A 21593-nucleotide genomic window follows, 5' to 3' on the forward strand; every position below is an offset into this window, starting at 1 on the left:
GTCTGGGTTCTGTTTTTAAAACAAAAGAAAAAGTTGTACATGAAGGACTTTATTTTTTTTCTGTCCTAAACGTGCCCCATAATAATCAGTGGGGCCGCCTGCTTCCGTTTTCATATCTGATGTATCGGATCACTTATTCTGTTTTTTCTTAGAGCAGAACAGACAAATACAATGTCCGGCCCTATGGGACCGGAGCCTCCCCACCTGCCTGTGTGATGTCTCAAGTAGTAACAAGAACCATCCATGATTTCTGCTCATTTATTAAAGCACCACTCCAGTGTTTTTTATTTCAGTGCTGGAGTGGTGTCACTAATCTAAGTTCCCTGCCCCCTGCTTATACTTACCAGCTGCCGTCTTCAGCTGCTCCCAGTGCCGCTCCGATCCCCCACCACCATCTTGTGACTGCAGCTCCTGACTGACCGGAAGTCAGAGGTAACGGCCACAAGCTCTCAGTGTAAGTCTATGGGAGCCTCGTTCTGCCTCTCATAGACTTACACTGAGTTGTGACTTCCGGATCACTCAGGTCACAACCTGCAGAAGACGACCAGAGCAGCCCTGGGAACAGTTGAAGATGGTGGCTGGTAAGTGTGAGACAAGGGGCAGCGAATTTCAGATTAATTGCACCACTGCAGCTCAGCAATAAAATACAAAAAACGCTGGCGTGGTGCTCTAATAAAAGACAGATGAAGAACATGGACAGTAAAAAAATGGATCATGATCACCAGGTCTGAATTTCGAAATCAGACAGAAATTATCTTAAAAAATAGGCTACACATTGCTGAAAACCATTAAAGGGAAACCTGGTAGCTTGGAAGTGCTGTGTGATATACGTGCAGCTTGGAAGTGCTGTGTGATGTACGTGCAGCTTGGAAGTGCTGTGTGATGTACGTGCAGCTTGGAAGTGCTGTGTGATGTACGTGCAGCTTGGAAGTGCTGTGTGATGTACGTGCAGCTTGGAAGTGCTGTGTGATGTACGTGCAGCTTGGAAGTGCTGTGTGATGTGCTGTCTGATGTACGTGCAGCTTGGAAGTGCTGTGTGATTTACGTGCAGCTTGGAAGTGCTGTGTGATGTACGTGCAGCTTGGAAGTGCTGTGTGATGTACGTGCAGCTTGGAAGTGCTGTGTGATGTACGTGCAGCTTGGAAGTGCTGTGTGATGTACGTGCAGCTTGGAAGTGCTGTGTGATGTACGTGCAGCTTGGAAGTGCTATGTGATGTACGTGCAGCTTGGAAGTGCTGTGTGATGTACGTGCAGCTTGGAAGTGCTGTGTGATGTACGTGCAGCTTGGAAGTGCTGTGTGATGTACGTGCAGCTTGGATGTGCTGTGTGATGTACCTGCGGCATGGAATAGAGCAAGAGGAGCTGTGCAGATTAAAGCGGTAATCCCATCTCATACTTTTCTGATCAATACAAGTTTGAAAATGGGTTCCTGCTTTCAAGATAGATGATGGTCCCAAAACTAGGAGCAGCACCTATTAGACGTTTGTGGCATATACTCAAGAAATGGGTTTCTGACGCGCCCCCTGGGCCAGTGTTGTTTGGGGGATACCCGGAGCCGGATCAGATGGGGGTTGTAGTCTCCGAGTGGTGGTGACCCGGTCCGTGCCCAGGGTGTCAAGCTCAGTGTGTGGCAGTCCTACAGATGTTACTGGATGTTCTTTAGTGTCGACTACGCCAGGGTTCCCCAACTCCAGTCCTCAAGGCCCACCAACAGGTCATGTTTTCAGGATTTCCTTAGTATTGCACAGGTGATGGAATTATTGCCTATGCAGGTGATGCAATTATCACCTGGGAAATACTAAGGAAATCCTGAAAACATGACCTGTTGGTGGGCCTTGAGGACTGGAGTTGGGGAACCCTGGACTACGCCACCCGTTGATTTGCGGTCACTACGGCCGCCGCTGCAGCAGGGTCCGCTGAGGCTGGTGGTGTGTGTGCAGCTCAGGTAGTATAACCCCCAACGGGAGGGGTATAGCCTCAGGGGGTCAGTTGTAGAGGGTGGTGGTTGTGGTGGTGCAGTGAGAGTGGTAATAAGACTCCGAGTCGGGCTGTGCAGTTCAGGGTTTTACTTACTGCTTTTGTGTTGGTCACTCCGGCCTTGAGTGACCGCCCGAGCCGTGCTGCGTCCACCAGGTCCTGGACTCGGCCAACCCCCAGGTGATTCTGGAGCGTGGTCCTGAGCTCCCTTTCTGACTTGTCCTTCTCTCTGGCCTTCCCCACCAGGGATCCACCTAAGTCCGGCTCCCTCGGGCCTCTTGTTGGTAAAACCCTTGTCTCTGGGTTCCCTGACCCTATTCACGGTTTGCCTTCCGGGTGGATTTAGTGGGTGGTCGTGGCAGATCCTGCCCACGACCTCCGGTCTCTGGCTAAGGATTAGGGCCCTCCACCAGCTTGGGATCCGGTACCCTTGTGCCAACTCTTCACCCTCTGGTCTAATTTTGGGTTCTTGGAGTTCCCTCTTCTCCCCCTCTGGGTCCTTCTTTCTCCTCTCTCTCTCTCTCTTGGCCTTGGAGCTGGCTGAGCTGCTCTGCTTCTCTTACTCAACTCTGACAGACTGACCCTGATCTAAGATGGTTCCCACCTTATATACTCTCTCTATGTGTGAGCTCAGGTGACCAGCACCCAATGAGCTCCTAGCATTACCCAGACTGCTCCCCCTATCTGCCCCTACACTACTGGGATGTTCCACCCCCCTCCCACTCCAGCCAGGGACAGACACTGTCGTACCTGCACATTTCTCTAGTGGGAGTACCATTGGTCTGTCCCCCGGAAATGGGATGTATGTAGTGCATGCAGCCTACTGAGCTCAGTTCCACACTCCATCCTTACCCGGGAGTGGAATACCACACCTCTGGCTTGAGGTGTAATACCCCTGTAGCAGCCGAATCCTCAGGGTGCTACATTTCCATGTTCCCCTGTGTGAATGGAGCAGTAGAGAGCGTATGCCACCACTTCTGTAGACAGTGAATACAGTAGTGGTCAGTCGCACATGGTCACTACAGCTCCATTCACAAAGGGGGCAGCTCCATTCACAACTCGGGCAGCTGTACAGGGGACCAATAGTTAGGGAGGTTCCATTGCCATCTTGAGGGGAATCTGTCTCCAGGTTTTTTCAACCTAGTAGCGCAGCATAATGTAGATATATAGACCCTGATTCCAGCTTTGTGTCACTTACCAGGCTGCTGTCATGGTTGTGTCGCCACGAAGATCGTCACGATTGCACAGTCTGACTTCTCGCAGCTGAGTTTTTGGTGCTTTGTGCTTTTCGGCAGTGAGGGAGTTAACTCTCTCTCTCTGTGCTAGACAAGGTCCAGCCTCGCCCAGCTGCAATCAATTCTGCAGTAGTGAGATTCCTTCATATGTCTGCTGCTCTGTTAGGGAAGTGTCGGTGAAAGCATTTCATGCAGACTAACAGAGCGGATCGTGGTATTTGGAGTTTCAGAGATAAGTGTATTTGGAGTGTTTTTTCCCTTCCTCGCTTTATCATTTATCTCCTTTCCCGTTGGTGTTCCCTCTGTTGTAGTTGTGTAGTTTTTGTATGCAAGGTGGTTTTGGTTTTACCCTTGTACTGTCTCGTTCGTCTAAGTACTGAGTGTTGGCATATTATTACCTGTCCCCTTTTGTTGTGATCGGGGTCCTTCTCAGGACTAGATTACTTAGGTGCAGGGATCCTCAGGAGGTAGGGGATACGCTGGCGGCCTGGACCTCTGTACCTTTAACAGTACCTCCAGGTAGAGGGATTAGTCAGGGCCCCAGCTCAGGGTCAGCTTAGGCCCCCTACCTCCAGTACACAGAGACAGCGTGACAGCTGCTTGCTGTAGTTTTGATAAAAATCAATGTTTTATCAACAGTAGATTATCACTGGAGGAAAGAATACTGCCAGGTAGTCCACCATGGCCCCTGCAATGAAAAGGAACCCCCCCCCCCCCAAAAAAAAAAAAAAAAAAAAAAAGCGAGAATTACATTTTTTTTTTTTTTTTTTCATTATTTCACCACCTTGAATTTTTTTCCCATGTTTCTCAGTACATTATGTAGTAAAATGAATGATGTCAATCATAACTACAATTTGTTCCACAAAAAACAAGCCCTCATACAGCTATGTCAGCGAAAAAATAAAATCTAAAAAAAGTTATGGTTCCTTGAAGAAGAAGAGGAAAAAATAAAAGTGCAAAAATGAAAATTTGTTATGTCCTTAAAGGGTTAAAAATCTTGCACCATTTGCATTTTATAGCCTCTGTGTCAATTGCTGGCAGCCGAATGAGTGAGAATCCGCCTATCTGCCGTTCTGAGGGTTTATAACTCTCATCTTTATTCTTCTAAGCTCCTCTTTGATGTTGTCATATAATCATCTGAAAGGAGCTCAGAAGACAGGTAGGAGTTCTAGACTTTCCTATCAGAAAGAGCTCACTGATGGTCTCTCAGATAAGTCATTCAGCAGCCTGCCATAAACAGTGCAAATTAAAGCCAATAACAAAAATCCAAAAATTATTTTTATCAAAGATACATACATGCATTTGTGTAAAATAAAAAAAATGTTCCTAAAGGTGTCCACATCCTTTAAGTTGTAAACCCCATGGCTGATGTGTGATGGACTGGCCATGGGTCTCCCGACCCAAGCTCAACAGCCTCAAAGGCATGCCATAGGCTGTCAATTTTGGGTCAAGATACCCACTGCCATTCTGTGCATCGACACATGAATGTACAGTGGCATGCAACAGTGTTCACCCCCTTGGCTTTTTACCTATTTTGTTACATTACAACCTGTGTTTAAATATCTTTGCAATCCGCTTTGTGTGTGATGTATCAGCACTAAATGGGCTAAATTGGTGCAGTGAGAAAAAATAGGCATAAATTAAATTTATGGGATCAAATAACCAAAAATTGGCATGTGCACATGCAATTCCCGCTTTTGCCTTGAAGCTCCTAAAAATTTCTGGTGCAAGCAATTACCTTCCTAAGTCCCATGCTTAGTGACAGGAAGTCCACCTGTGTGTAATCTAAGTGTCACATGTCTGTCAGTATATACACTTTACCTTTCCTGAAAGGCCACAGAGGCTGCAACATCATTAAGCAAGAGGCTCCACTAACCAAACACCATGAAGACCAAGGAGATCTCCAAACAAGTCTTGGACAAAGTTGTTGAGAAGTACAAGGCAGGGTTGGGTTATATAAAAAAATATCCCAATCTCTGATGATTCCCCGGATCACCATCAAATCTATTATCGTCAAATGGAAAGAACATGGTACCACAGCAAACCTCCCAAGAGAGGGCCGCCCACCAAAACTCTCATCCTATTCAAGGAGGGCATTAATCAGAGAGGCAGCACAGAGACCAAAGGTAACCCTGAAGGAGCTGCAGTGTTCCCAAGCAGAGACTGGAGTGTCTGTTCAACCGACCATACTAAGCCGTACACTCCATAGAGGTGGCCTTTATGGAAGAGTGGCCAGAAAAAGCCTTTACTTACAATTTTTGTGTGTAAGTCTCGTTTCGAGTTTGCCAAATGAAATGTAGGAGACTCCCCAAATGTATGGAGGAAGGTGCTGTGGTCAGATGAGACCAAAATTGAACTTTTTGGCCACCACGGTAAACGCTATGTTTGGTTCTAAACCAACACAGCTCATCACCCCAGAACACCAATCCCCACAGTGAAGCATGGTGGTGGCAGCATCATGGGGGATTTTCTCGTCAGCATGGACAGGGAAAATGGTCCGAGTCGAAGAGAAGACGGTTGGAGTGAAATACAGGGATATTCTTGAGCAAAACCTGTTTTAGTCTGTCAGTGATTTGAGACTGGGACAGAGGTTCACTTTCCAACAAGACAATGACCCAAAGCATATTGCTAAAGCAACACAGGAGTAGATTAAGGGGAAACGTGTAAATGTTCTGGAGTGGCCTAGTCAAAGCCCAGACCTTAATCCAATTGAGAATCTGTGGTCAGACTTGAAGATTGCTGTTCACCAGAAGAAACCATCGGACTTGAAGGAGATGGAGCAGTTTTGTGTTGAGTACTGGGCAAAAATCCCAGTGGCAAGATGTGGAAAGCTCATAGAGACTTATCCAAAGCCACTTGTGGCAGTAATTTCCACAAAAGGAGGCTCCACAAAGTACTGACTTTGGGGGGGTGGGCTGAATAGTTATGCACACTGAAGGTTAAAAAGTTATTTTATCCTACTTTTTGTTTGCTCACAATAAAAGGAAAACCAAATGTTCTTCATTTAGTGTCATAAATAGACTTTCCAGGTCTCAGGATACGTTGGGTGCTCTCCTGTCATGACCAGATGTCTTGTGCACATTCACCCGTTTGTCATGCGCTCAATCATTGTATTGTCCTCATGTAATTAATCATGGAGGTCACTTCTATATAAGAGGAGCACTGTCACCTCTAAGTATATACTCCAAATTATACAGGAGACTGACGCTGGAGGAGAGGGACACCATTTCTTCTGTAAGTGATTTTATTCTTCACTAATTTGAGGTTGGTTTTTCTGATGTATCTTGTTGGTAATGTTTCAGGATAGAATTATAGTCAATGTGCAATATGTAAAGTGAAGGTCCACCTTAACTAGGCATTATAGAAGATTTTATTGGTGAGGTCTGTGCACCGTGACCTCACTGATCGCCTCATATGTACACTGTCACTTACTCATTTGGGTTCAGTTAAGTAATGCTAACAATATACGCAGTTACAAGACCTAATTAGAATTTTATATATTTGTAAATCATCTTCTGGCTGATCCTATAACAAAAGGTTGGCACCTATGCAGGCTGCATAATGCAGCCCAGTCGATGGGGACACTGCAGATGACCTGACTGGCACCCATGATACTGTTGGAGTATACAACAGCTGCAGGCTTATACTGAAAGACTGCTTTGACCAGAAAGCAGATGGTGTGTTAATTGTTACAACTTGTTAACTTGTATAGCCCCTCTTTAAAGGGAACCTCACAGCTGATACATGCTGGCCGATCCAAAAAAGGAACAAACTGACCAAAAACGGGTGAAAATCCAATTTAGCCCGCTGGTGAAAAAACGTCTGATATTATCCATCTCTTGAAGTGTTTTTAGAGTTCAGCGAAGTGGTGTTAATGGGATTATTAATTGTTTAAACCACAGTTTTCACTGTAGCAATACAGGGAATAGTCTTCCTTACAAACAGGAGCACTCATGGTCCTTTCTGGGTGACCATATGAAATATCGGGGTTGTTGGGATGTGATTGCCATATACACAACACAGCCGAGTATGCAAGTAGCAGGCTGACAGCATCCTTGAAAGCAGCTGTCTCTACAAACAGCAGACATGACTGTCTCTATTGTTTTTGTGACTATGCCTCTCTCTATCAGGACTGTCACAATCAGAGGACACTCAGCCCAATCCACAGATGCATCTGACAAGGGACAGAACATATTCTGTGCTATCTCTGCCCTTCTATAATAATAAGTAATTCTTCAAAACTTACTTTCTAGAGTCCTCACATCCCTGTTGTTTTTATGTTAGGCTCTCAGACAAGTGTACTGGTTAATCAAAAGATTAAAAATGTCTTGAAAGGGTTAAAGAGGATCGGTCACCAGGTGAAAAGTGGCCAGTTTTTGCTCTGTTCCACTGAGTATTCTGTTTATTGATTTTATTAAATCAGCCAAACAGTTCCAGAAATATGGCCCTTTTCGTTTAGTGCAAATCTTTATGGTCCGAGGGGGCATGACTCACAGGATGGTTATACAGAGCAGACTAAAGATACGCCCATCATGAATCTGTAAGACACACCCTATTGGTAGATACCATAAAAATTACCACTAAATAAAAAAGAATCATATTTCCGGAACAGTTGGATTTACAACAAGAAAAAACGCAATACTCAGAGGAAGAGCAGAAATAAAATAGAAGCAAACACTGGTCACTTTTAACCAAGTTACTGTTCCTCTTCAAAGTGAAAGACACTCTAGACATCCCAGAAGCATACTGACTACCTGAGGATCGGCACTGCTGCGGCATACCATAAGTCCATCGTGGAGAACATGCTGAAACTTTTCAGAGCGTTGGGTTGTCTGATGAAGTTGAAATGACATTTTTTACATTCCCATTTGGACTACTTTCCTGAAAACCTTGGTGCTGTTAGCGAAGAGCAAGGAGAAAGATTTCATCAGGATACCAAGGTAGATGGAACGTGAACATGATGGGGGTCTACTGTTGGATGCTTCACAGAGAACATCCACAGGCCTTCTGTAAGAGAAAATGCATCAAGAGAAGCTTTGAAGAGAAAAGGAAAAGATGCAAGAATTAATTTTCAATAAAGTTGCAGAATGAATGTTCAATACATTTTTATATACAGTGGGGCAAAGAAGTATTTAGTCAGCCACCAATTGTGCAAGTTCTCCCACTTAAAAATATGAGAGAGGCCTGTAATTGACATCATAGGTAGACCTCAACTATGAGAGACAAAATGAGAAAACAAATCCTGAAAATCACATTGTCTGATTTGGAAAGAATTTTTTTTCAAATTTTGGTGTAAAATAAGTATTTGGTCAATTACAAAAGTTGATCTCAATACTTTGTTATATATCCTTTTTTGGCAATGATAGAGGTCAAGCGTTTTCGGTAAGTCTTCACAAGGTTGGCACACACTCTTGCTGGTATGTTGGCCCATTCCTCCATGCAGATCTCCTCTAGAGCAGTGATGTTTTGGGGCTATCGCTGGGCAACATGGACTTTCAACTCCCTCCAAAGGTTTTCTATAGGGTTTAGATCTAGAGACTGGCTAGGCCACTCCAGGATCTTGAAATGCTTCTTACGAAGCCACTCCTTCGTTGCCCTGGCAGTGTGCTTGGGATCATTGTCATGCTGAAAGACCCAGCCACATTTCATATTCAATGCCCTTGCTGATGGAAGGAGGTTTGCACTCAAAATCTCACGATACATGGCCCCATTCATTCTTTCATGTACACGGATCAGTCGTCGTGGTCCCTTGGCAGAGAAACAGCCCCAAAGCATGATGTTGCCATCCCCATGCTTCACAGTAGGTATGGTATTCTTTGGATGCAACTCGGCATTCTTTATCCTCCAAACACGACGAGTTGTGTTTCTAACAAACAATTCTACTTTGGTTTCATCTGACCATATAACGTTCTCCCATTACTCTTCTGGATCATCCAAATGCTCTCTAGCAAACTTCAGACGGGTCCGGATATGTAATGGCTTAAGCAGGGGGACACGTCTGGCACTGCAGGATCTGAGTCCCTGGCGGCGAAGTTTGTTACTGATGGTAGCTTGTGTAACATTGGTCCCAGCTCTCTGCAGGTCATTCACTAGGTCCCCCCGTGTGGGATTTTTGCTCACCGTTCTTGAGATCATTTTGACCCCATGGAGTGAGATCTTGTCTAGAGCCCCTGATCGAAGGAGATTATTAGTGGTCTTGTATGTCTTCTATTTTCTAATTATTGCTCCCACAGTTGATTTCTTCACACCAAGCTGCTTGCCTATTGCAGATTCAGGCTTCCCAGCCTGGTGTAGGGCTACAATTTTGTTTCTGATGTCCTTCGACAGCTCTTTGGTCTTCACCATAATGGAGTTTGTAGTGTGATTGTTTGTGGTTGCGGACAGGTGTCTTTTATACTGATAACCAGGGCCGGCCCGAACGTATAGGCGAACTAGGCGGCCGCCTAGGGCGCCGACCCTAAGGGGGCGCCAGAGAAAAAAATAGAAAAAATTATAAAAAATCTTTTCAAAAGGCAAAAAGTTTTAGAGATGGAAAGAAAAGTGTACATAAATTTTTTTACCATAAATTTAAAAGAAAAACCGTTGAGCTTCAATTTACGCACGGAAAGGAGGCGCTAAACTACGGACGTGAGTCGTTTGCATCGTCTGCTGACAGGTGTTTGATCCCGCGCGTTTATTTTGCTCCTAAGTTTTCAAATGTTGGCAAAGCAAACAGCCAAAAATGCACACACTACACTAAGGGGGCGCCCGAGAGAAAAAAATACGTATACTTAAAAGGTAGGTGTACCATATGGCCTATTTATACGTAGTTTGGACTTTAGGTACTAGTTGGCGATTATATTGATAGATGTCATCAGCAGTCGATGCGGCTAGTGGGAGGAGTCTGTTTTGACGCATTGGCGTAGACTGCCTGGACTGCCAGTCAGGCCAGCTAAGGCAAGGGAGATAGTATCTACGTTTTTTGCATATCGGCGCGCGCGATTATAATATTTTCGAGGTATGTCTCTACTGTTTGCATGCTTTATCATGTGAGCCATTGCTGTTATTTTGTATATTCATTAGATTCATTGTTCCATGAGGTTTCATGAATGCAAATAGAAAATAGGAGGTTTTTAGCAAATTTTTGGCCTAGGTTCTAAAGTGTTAGGCGCTGCGAGGTAGGTATATTGTTTTGATTTTCAAAAATATTGGAAACATTGGAAATTGTTAAAGAAATTTGTGTTTTTTGTCTTAAAAGTAAAATCGTATTATATAATGTTCAGATAACAATTTTAATCGGCGCGTTAACTTTTAGGTAAATGCTGTGTGTTGTAACGAGTCATGGCTGATAAGAAGAAAAAACTTTCGGGGTTTCAGAACCGTAAAAGAAAAGCTGAGGAGGAGAAATCACTTTAAAAAATCAAAGGGTCATTTTTAAAATATCTAAGCAATAGAAATGAAGATGCGGAATTCCAAACGTTGGAACAACAGGCTTCTGTTGCCTCGGAAATATCGAATGTGGAAATAGAATTTGTTTCTCATGCTGAAAATAGTGAACTACAACCATCAATATCTGGTGGTAGATCTGATCAAAGTACCAGTACTGACATGGAGGCTGGTACATCTATAGAAATACTACGCAAAGACTATTCGGACGATCCCGCTACGTGGACCGTAATCAATGATGACTTACGCCTAGATGTAGTAAAACTCGGCCCCACACAAGTTAAAGATTTCGATTTTCCTTTGGACACTAATCGTAGAAAATTTTCTTGGGTTCACTATAAACGTCGTCTTGTTAATGGTGAAAGTCTTGAACGCAATTGGCTAACGTATTCTATTCAGAAAAATTCAGTTTTTTGTTTTTGCTGCACGTTGTTTTCAGACTCATCACTTCAACTAGGAATCATCAAACGCTCAGCCTTAGGTACTGATGGTGTAAATGACTGGAAAAACATATCTGCTATTTTAGCCAGCCATGAAAAAAGCAAAGATCACATGATTAGCTTTCAAAAATGGAAGGAACTCGAAAATAGACTTAAGATGAACAAGACCATTGAGGAAGAACACTTACGCAAAATTGAAGAGCAAGAAAAATACTGGCATCAAATTTTAGAAAGGTTGATAGCTCTGGTGAGGGTACTAGGTACGCAAAAACTTAGCGTTCCGTGGATCAAATGATGCATTGTTTGCATCTAATAATGGGAACTTTTTGAAATTTGTGGAATATTTGGCTATGTTCGATCCCATCATGTGTGAGCACATTCGGAAAATCCGGGACAAAGAGATTCATGCACTTTATTTGAGAAAAACAATACAGAATGAGATGATTCAACTGCTAAGTAATGGTATTCAGGAAAAGATTCTTGACGATGTCAAAACTGCAAAATACTTTTCTGTAGTGCTGGATTGTACTTCTGACGTGTCTCATGTTGAACAAATGACTATCATTGTTCAGTTTGTTTCCACATCAGAAGACAAAAAGTTTGAAATTAAAGAGCACTTCTTGGGATTCATTCCTTTTTCTGATACAACTGGAGGTGGTTTGACAGCCGCTGTCTTGAACAAATTTGAAGAACTGTCGCTCTCTGTGGACAGCTTACGAGGGCAAGGCTACGACAATGGGAGCAACATGAAGGGAAAAAACATTGGACTACAAAGACGAATTTTGGACATAAACCCACGTGCATTCTTTGTGCCTTGCAGCTCCCATTCTCTAAACTTAGTCGTCAACGATGCCGCTAAATGTTGTTTTGGAGCGACAATTTTTTTCCTGTTAGTTCAAAATCTCTACGTATTTTTCTCTTCGTCAACTCAGCGTTGGGAAGTACTCGTGCGTCATTTGCCATCTCTGACTCTAAAACCTCTAAGCGAAACAAGGTGGGAAAGTAGAATTGATGCTCTGGCCCCCCTCCGTTACCAATTGAGCGAAGTCCATGATGCCCTAATGGACATAGCAGAAAATATTAGTCTCACAGGAAGCTCTGGAAATGTCTCCCGGCTAGAAGCTCAAGGTCTTGCTAAACAAGTTGGAACCTTTTCTTTTGTTACATCTGTTCTAGTATGGTTCAACATTTTGTACGAAATCAATTTGACAAGTAAGTTACTTCAGTCACAAGAATTCGATTTAGCTGCTGCTTCTCAACACCTTGACAAAACAAAGAAATATCTGCAATCATTAAGAAGCGATGAAGAGTTTGAGAAGCTGTTAGTTGATGCGAGGGAAATCGCAGAAGAGCTTGGCATACCAGCTAATTTTGAGTCAAGTTCTGCGCCAAAACGTTTAAAGAAAAAAAACAGACAGTTCTCTTATGAAGGGAAAGCCCATAAGAGATGAGAAACAGAGTTTCAAAATTAACTTTTACTTTGCGATCTTAGATACTGCTATAAATTCAGTTGATGAGCGGTTCACTCAGCTGAAAGAAATGGAATTGAAATTTGGATTTTTGTACCACATCCGTTCACTTGAGGGAAAACCAAGCAAATTTGTTCTGGATAAGTGTAAAGCTCTGGAAAAGTCTCTTACACACAACGAAGTAAAAGACATCAATGCCATAGAGCTATGTGGTGAACTGCAGGCAATGTCAAGACGTGTTCCAGAAGATTCATCACCAAAAGACGTTCTTGAACTTTTGCTTAAATCTGACTTGAAAGAAAGTGTCCCCAACCTGGTGGTGGCTCTAAGAATTCTTTTGACTCTGCCTGTGTCCGTGGCCTCAGGAGAGAGAAGCTTCTCAAAACTAAAGCTAATTAAAACATATTTAAGGGCAAATATGACGCAAGAGAGGTTGGTTGGGTTGGCAACAATTTCGATAGAATCTGAAGTTGCTAAACAAATTAATCTCGGTGACTTAGTGTCATCCTTTAAAAAAAAAAAAGGCAAGGAAACAAAAATTTTAATTACCTATGGTCGTTATTGTTTTGTGTTATTGATTACTTTGTATATAATTGTCCTATACAACTTCTCAGAAGATTAAAGAGTTAGGAGAGAGTTAATTAATCATTGTTGTTGTGGTTTATTTTGCTCCTAAATTTATATCCCAAGTTTTCATCTACTGCCAAGAATAGTAGGGGCGCAACAAAATAGTTTCGCCTAGGGCGCCGTAATCTCTCGGGCCGGCCCTGCTGATAACAAGTTCAAACAGGTGCCAGTGCTACAGGTAATGAGTGGAGGACAGAGGAGCCAGAATTTACAGGTCTGTGAGAGGCAGAAATCTTGCTTGTTTGTAATTGACCAAATACTTATTTTCCCCCAAAATTTGAAAAAAAATTCTTTCCAAATCAGACCATGTGATTTTCAGGATTTGTTTTCTCATTTTGTCTCTCATAGTTGAGGTCTACCTATGATGTCAATTACAGGCCTCTCTCATCTTTTTAAGTGGGAGAACTTGCACAATTGGTGGCTGACTAAATACTTCTTTGCCCCACTGTATAATATTGTGTACATTTTCTGCTACAATAAAGATTTTTCTTGTTCATCTTGCTTGTACGTAATTTTATGAGCGCTTTGTGCAAAATCCATATCTGAAGGTTAAAATAGACATGTTTTGTTTTTTTAAATCAGGTCATAAGAAAACGAAATTTTTTTCAAATCCATTGACTGATTCTTAATAAACCCAAATTTTGCATACCTGTGTTATTAGTAATCAAATAATGATGCTGTGTGCAAGTAAAAAAAGAATATAAAGTATACTACCCAACACACGCCATGACGGTAGGACTAGTACCCCAAGTAGCAGACACATCTAAACATCAGCTGTCCAGAGGGAAGCAGGGATTTGTGGTTGCATTACTGCAAAGAAGACACTACAGAGGACCACATTGAAGAAGAGGAGGCTCATTTGGGCCATAAAACAATGCCTGGATGTGAGATCAATGGAAATCTGCATGGCAATCTGATGAGTCAAAATTTGAGATTTTTGGTACCAACCATCAAGTCTCTGTGAGATGCAGAAAAGATGAGCTCAAGGTTTCTACACATGTAGTATCCATCGTGAATCGTGAAGGGGGTGGTATGATGTGTGGAGGTGCTTTACTGGTGACACTGTTGGTGATACATTTGCATATAAAAGTTTGGGCACCCCTGGTCAAAATTACTGTTATTAATTCCTACAACATTTGCAAATCAAGCATCTGGCGAGATCTCTTTATGGTTCCTTTAAAGTCTCTAGCCCTACTGTTTTCGAAATATTATGTAAAAAGGGTCCGTCTACCAAGGGACTGATCTTGGATATTTATAAAATAATTAACTCTGCCAGGGAAGATTCCCTTCTTCGACACTCATACATAGCAAGATGGGAAGGATTCCTGGGAAGAGGCCACTCCCCCCAGACATGGCAGACAATATGGGCGAGGGCAGCAAAGACCTCTATTTGTACTATGTACAAAGAAAATCAGTATAAGATCCTTATGTATTGGTATCACACACCAAAGCTGCTTAACAAAATGAATCCCCAAATCTCAAACCTTTGTTGGCGCTGTGGTTCCTTGGTTGGTTCCTTACCGCACATCTTTTAGACCTGTGGGAATATAGTTCCCTTTTGGGAGGTGGTCAGGGATACGATTCGGGAGGTGTTATACATAGATATTACATTGTATCCCTCTGTTTTCTTTCTTAATGTTCTCCCTGGAGGGATGGGTGGAAACTCCTCTAAATTACTTCACCTGTTGATGGCAGCTAGATGTGTGATTGCATGTTGTTGGAAGAAGGTGTCACCTCCCTCTCGACTAGAGTATTGCAGTCTAGTGAATGATGTATGTTGAATGGAATATTTAACAACTAGTTTAAACGTGACAGTGCATCGGTTTGAGGTGGTTTGGGCTCCTTGGGACTACTACTGGGCGCAACATATTGGTTAAACATTTCTACCGCTCTCTTGGTGATTGCCTACATTTCCTTCCTTCCCTGCCTTCCCTCTTGGTGTCTGTGTCTGTCTTTTCCCCTTTAAAATAGACATGGTAAATTTGTGAGGAGTGTGTTGCTCATCCTGGTGGGTGGTTGAGGATGAGTGACATTACTTCCTATTATCTAAAACTGATTTACTTAAATCTTGTGTTATGGATCCAAACAAAATGTTATAATGTTTCTTTTAAAGTTAAAACTTGTAAAAATCTCTAATAAAAATTAGTTAGAAAAAAAAATATTGTTATTGTGAACAGTTAAGCAAGTTGAAGATGAAATGACCTTTAAAAGGTCCAAAGTTAAATATATCACATTTCCTTTATATTTTTGGCCAAAAAAATATATATACGTAGTCTTTTTTTTTTTTTTTCATTTTAAAAATTACAAAAAGGAAAATGGGCCACTGCAAAAGTTTGGGCACCCTTGGAGATTTGTGTGCTCAAATAACTTTGACTAAGGTTTCAAACCTTAATTAGCCTGTTAGGGTTATGGATTCTTGTTCACCATCTTTAGGAAAGGCCAGGTGATGCAAATTTCCCAGCTTTATAAAAACCCAGCTTCCTCTAACCTTGTGCCAAAAAACAGCTGCCATGGGTTCTTCTAAGCGGCTGCCTAGCACTCTGAAAATGAAAATGGTAGAGGCCCACAAAGCAGGAGAAGTTTATAAGAAGACAGCAAAGCATTTTCAAGTTGCCCTTTCCTCAGTTGGAAATGTAATTAAGAAATGGCAATTAACAGGAAAAGTGGAGGCCAAGATAAGGTCTGGAAGACCAAGCAAAATGCCAGTGAGAGGTGCTCATAGGATTGTTAGAGAGGCAAATCAGAACCCCTGCTTGACTGCAAAAGACCTTCAGAAAGATTTAGCAGACTCTGGAGTTGTGATATATTGTTCTACTGTTCAGAGACACATGCACAAATATGGCCTTCCTGGAAGAGTCGTCAGAAGAAAACCTCTCCTGCATCCTCACCATAAAATTGAGCCTCAGAAGTATGCAAAAGAACATCTAAACGAGCCTGAGGTAGTTTGAAAACAAGCCCTGTGGACCGATGTGGTTAAAATAGAAGTCTTTGGCCACAATAATCAAAGGTATGTGTGGAGAAAAAAGGGCACTGAATTTCAGGAAAAGAACATCTCGCCAACCATTAAGCATGGGGGTAGATCAATCATGCTTTATGGTTGTGTTGCAGCCAATGGTACAGGGAACAAATTCTTGATGCAAACATAACACCATCTGTAAAATGATGAAGTTGAAAAGAGGATGGTTTCTACAAATGGATAATGATCGTAAACACACATCAGAATCCACAATAGACTACCTCAAAAGGCGCAAGCTGAAGGTTTTACTATGGCTCTCACAGTCCCCTGGTCTGAACATCATTGAAAATCTGTGGCTAGGCAATAGCAGTGTATGCTAAATGACCCAGGAATCTCACAGAACTGGAAGAATTTTCCAAGGAAGAATGGATGAAAATACCTCAAACAAGAATTGAAAGACTCTTGTCTGGCTGCAAAAAGTGTTTACAAGCTGTGATACTTTCATCTAGGGGTGCTACTAGGTACTAATCTTGCAGGGTGCCCAAGGGTATGTATGAGTTATACAGTCATGGCCAAAAGTTTTGAGAATGACACCAAAATTATATTTTCACATGATCTGCTGGCCTCTGGTTTTTATTAGTGTTTGTCTGATGTTTATATCACATACAGAAATATAATTGCAATCATATTATGAGTACCAATAGGTTATATTGACAGTTAGAATGAGTTAATGCAGCAAGTCAATATTTGCAGTGTTGCCCCTTCTTCTTCAAGACCTCTGTAATTCTCCCTGGCATGCTCTCAATCAACTTTTGGACCAAATCCTGACTGATAGCAGTCCATTCTTGCATAATCAATGCTTGCATTTTGCCAGAATTTGTTGGTTTTTGTTTGTCCACCCGTCTCTTGATGATTGACCACAAGTTCTCAATGGGATTAAGATCTGGGGAGTTTCCAGGCCATGGACCCAAAATCTCTATGTTTTGTTCCATGAGCCATTTAGTTATCACCTTTGCTTTATGGCAAGGTGCTCCATCATGCTGGAAAAGGCATTGTTGGGCGCCAAACTTCTCTTGGACGGTTGGGAGAAGTTGCTCTTGGAGGACATTCTGGTACCATTCTTTATTCATGGCTGTGTTTTTAGGCAAGACTGTGAGTGAGCCGATACCCTTGGCTGAGAAGCAACCCCACACATGAATGGTTTCAGGATGTTTTACAGTTGGCATGAGACAAGACTGGTGGTAGCGCTCACCTCTTCTTCTCCGAATAAGCTATTTTCCAGATGTCCCAAACAATTGAAAAGGGGATTCATCAGAGAAAATGACTTTGCCCCAGTCCTCCGCAGTCCACTCCCTGTACCTTTTGCAGAATATCAGTCGGTCCCTGATGTTTTTTCTGGAGAGAAGTGGCTTCTTTGCTGCCCTCCTTGAAACCAGCCCTTGCTCAAAGAGTCTCCGCCTCACAGTGCGTGCAGAAGCACACACACCAGCCTGCTGCCATTCCTGAGCAAGCTCGGCACTGCTGGTAGTCCGATCCCGCAGCTGAAACAGTTTTAAGATACGGTCCTGGCGCTTGCTGGTCTTTCTTGGGCGCCCTGGAGCCTTTTTGACAACAATGGAAGCTCTCTCCTTGAAGTTCTTGATGATGCGATAGATTGTTGACTGAGGTGCAATCTTTGTAGCTGCGATACTCTTCCCTGTTAGGCCATTTTTGTGCAGTGCAATGATGGCTGCACGTGTTTCTTTAGAGATAACCATGGTTAACTGAAGAGAAACAATGATACCAAGAACCAGCCTCCTTTTAAAGTGTCCAGTGATGTCATTCTTACTTAATCATGACTGATTGATCCATTAACACAGGTGTGGGTGTTGATGAGGACAGGGCTGGCGATCAATCACTAAAACAATGTTAGCTGCTCCTTTTAAGGCAGGACTGCAATGATGTTGAAATGTGTTTTGGGGGTTAAAGTTCATTTTCTGGGCAAATATTGACTTTGCAAGTACAGTAATTGCTGTTAAGCTGATCACTCTTTGACATTCAGGAGTATATGCAAATTGCCATTACAAAAAATGAAGCAGTAAACTTTGGAAAAATTACTATTTGTCTCATTCTCAATACTTTTGGCCATGACTGTACATACTCCCGACCAGTGGGCATGGCTTCGCTCCATTCTCTTGTATGGAGCGAGGCCTCGCCCCATCTAGGCACGCGACCAGCCAGTGGGCATTGCCAACTAGAGGGAGCGGCCGGGAATATGTATAACGCATACATACCCTCCGGTCCTGGGTCTGAAACCGGCGAATCCCCGCAGCGCACAGTGCGTGCACTGGGGGGATTCATAAGTCTTCAGTCACACAGAGTTACTGCAGATGTATCGGTATGGACTGGACATCCCCTTTAAGTTTTGACATTGTGAACTGATCCATGTATCAAAGTTTATATATTTATATATTTAATTTAATTTTAACAGGAACCTGTCACATTGTACAAGCAATCTGGTCCGCTGGAAAGTTATATAGTTGAAGAAGCTTTGAGGTGTAGTTTTGTTACATATTATTTCTTATTCTAGAATCATGAGCACCGATGAGGATGCAAAGTGGCTGGATTGGGTAACCAAGCAGTTTGAGAGCATTGCTGGGGAAGACAAAGAAATTGACCTAGAAGAATTCAAGACAGCCCTGAAGGTTAAAGAGGTTGGTCTGGAGCTTTACAGCTAATATTATTAGTTTGACAATTGGATATAAGATATTTTAACATTAGGTTAATGCATAATCTTCATAAAGAGCAATGGTTGGATTGCTTGGACCTCTACCTAATGTTCCAAGATTTTAGCAAAGAATTAACCCATCATGCTGCATTTCTATCTCTGTTACCAATAAAAGTTAGGGCAGAGGGTGGCAATGTCAGCATTATTTCCAGTGTCCTCTATGGGTTATCCAGTAATTGTAAGAGCTGTTTTATTTTTAAGAAACAGCACTATTCTTGCTGTTAGCCTGTGTCTGATGCTGCAGCTCAGTCCCATTCATGTGAAGTGGTTTGGTGCCACAGAAGTCATCATAGGCCATAAACAAAAGTGCCATTTTTATAAAAGATCACTATTGTAATTTCTGTCAAAGTCGTTTAAGGGAATCAGGGCAGCATGAATCAGATCCTGGCTGTACGATTGCCACCGGGTATATTTCTCTCTTTAAAGATCGCAGTGACTCTGTACATGATTGACAGGTCTCTTGCTATGGGAGAGACCTGTCAATTACTTACAGTGGCGCTGTGAAGAGCCGGCCAAAGGCAGTGCTGGACTACTCTGTTCTCTGGCTATAGTTTGGATCCTGGCTCAAATTGTGCAGAAACCAAGTCATGTGCTGCTTATATTAAATTCTGTGCTGCACGTCAAGTTCTTTATTTGTTAACATATGGTTCACTTAACTGCCACTGTAATACGCTGCACTTTTTCTTTCTGCAAATCTGGACTGCAGATCATGTGTAAACATGCCCCAATGGTCACAGCAGGAAGCTCAGCCTCATAGTGCCTCAGTATTATAGCCATCAGCATGATCTGTGCTGCCCTTCAGATGCAGAAACAAGTGTTTTTTTGCATAGAACTGCAAAAACAGTAAAAGATAAGTATACTTGACACAATATAAAAAGCTATAAGTTCTAACAATCAGCCAGTGTCTTGTGCTGCAGCTGAGAGCCATTCATCTGCATAAGTGGTGTGCATCACGTATAAACTAAAGTGCCATGTTTATAAAAAAAAACACATTATAATCTAAGTACAAAGTGTTACCCTTGAGGTTTTGCTAATATTGCACATTATCTCCTATCAGCAGGATTGGGGATAACTTGCCGATTGCTGGGGATCAAACCACTGGACCTTGCAGTGATCACATAAACGGGGCTCTGAAGCAACCCATCTGGAATGGAGCAGTAGTGCGCCTCCGCTGTCTACATTGTCCATGGGACTGCCAGGAATAGCCGAGCGCAGTACTTTCCTTTCTCCAGCAGTCCCATAGACAATGACAGGAGCAGAGGCTGAATATGTGTACATTCACTCAGTTCAGTATGGAGTTCTGCAGACCCTCATTTTTGAACTTCTGAAATCCTATTCTCAGGAACGCTGGTTGTCTAATCATGTGGATAGTGGATGACTTGCAATTTTGGGAAAACTTTAAGGAGCATTTAATCAAACTGTGGCTCCAGAAGAACAGCATTTCACCGTCGCAATATTGCTTTATATCCAGATGTAAAGGTGGGGTGATTCTACATTATAAAATCTTGCAGTCTTTCTTTATAGGTTTAATAATTGTATATTTGACTACAACCAGTATACTTGGTTTACCTTTGGCTCAGTGGCGTCGGCCAAATTCTGTAGGTTTTCATTATACAATCTTGCATCAAAATTAGTATGAAGTCCTGCCCTAGTAACACTATAAGAAACTGAAATTAAGGTTATTTATCTGTGTATAACATGTAAACAGCTTGTGAGGTTATCCTTAAAGAGAATTTGTCACCAGATTTCACCAAAGATGATGAGATTGCTGTATTTACAAGTGTTTCTCGCTAAATTAGAATATCATCAAAAAGTTAATTTATTTTAGTTCTTTAATACAAAAAGTGAAACTCATATATTATATAGAGTCATTACAAACAGAGTGATCTATTTCAATTGTTTATTTCTGTTAATGTTGATGATTATGGCTTACAGCCAAGGAAAACACAAAAGTCATTATCTCAGTAAATTAGAATAATTAACAAAAAACATGTGCAAAGGCTGCCGACTGTTGTCTTTTTGTATTTAAAAAGGTCCCTTAGTCTGTTTCAGTAGGCTCCACAATCATGGGGAAGACTGCTGGCTTGACAGATATCGCTGCGGAGATCTTTGACTGCTCAGTACAAGTTACAGCTGTCAATCAGGCTGGGAGACTGACTACACTTGTAAATAGATTTGATCTCTGTGCCAGACTGGGGTGCCAAGGGCCACCAGTGGCATTGATTCTGGGGGACCACTGATAAGCTACATGCAAATATTACTTGACCCCAATTTACAAACTTTCCAACGCTTATATTATATGTATATACAGTATATACACATAGATATTTGTTTATATATATGTGTGTGAGAAATATATGCTTTAGCGTGTTCCGTGTCTGTTTGTAGCTAAAATACTGCCACTATGTGGTTGAGTGAGCACATAACATGCTAAGGCATTTATATATGTGGGCCAACAGAGGGGGACTTAACACCTAATTGTTTATACTGTAGAGGACGCTGTAGCCCGCACTCACCATTCGAGGTTGGAACTTGAGGGAGAACGATGCCACCCTCTCACCAATTTAGCTTAGAACGTTTCCTCTACACTCAAAGTCAGCGCCAACAAAAATGTACAGTGTGGTGTGTACGATACGAGGCAGGTGGAGGGGCGTCTCATCCATACTCAGACTCACTCCACTGTGCCATGGGACAACA

The 21593-nt window shown here is 42.3% G+C and overlaps 1 protein-coding gene across 1 annotated transcript in view; it reads left to right on the forward strand.

Annotated features, from left to right (window-relative positions):
- Positions 1-6385: 6385 nt before the first annotated feature.
- The window catches only part of NOX5 (NADPH oxidase 5), a 70341-nt gene continuing 55133 nt past the window's right edge, over positions 6386-21593 (forward strand). The window contains exons 1-2 of the mRNA XM_073650864.1: positions 6386-6446; positions 18699-18822. Coding sequence (XP_073506965.1) covers positions 18703-18822 — 120 coding nt within the window. The 5' untranslated portion in view covers positions 6386-6446; positions 18699-18702. The remainder of the gene's footprint in view (positions 6447-18698; positions 18823-21593) is intronic.

The sequence above is a fragment of the Phyllobates terribilis genome, unplaced genomic scaffold (genome assembly GCF_046119375.1).
Source record: "Phyllobates terribilis strain yellow unplaced genomic scaffold, ASM4611937v1 Scaffold_11__3_contigs__length_659146591, whole genome shotgun sequence".
NCBI lineage: Eukaryota > Metazoa > Chordata > Amphibia > Anura > Dendrobatidae > Phyllobates > Phyllobates terribilis.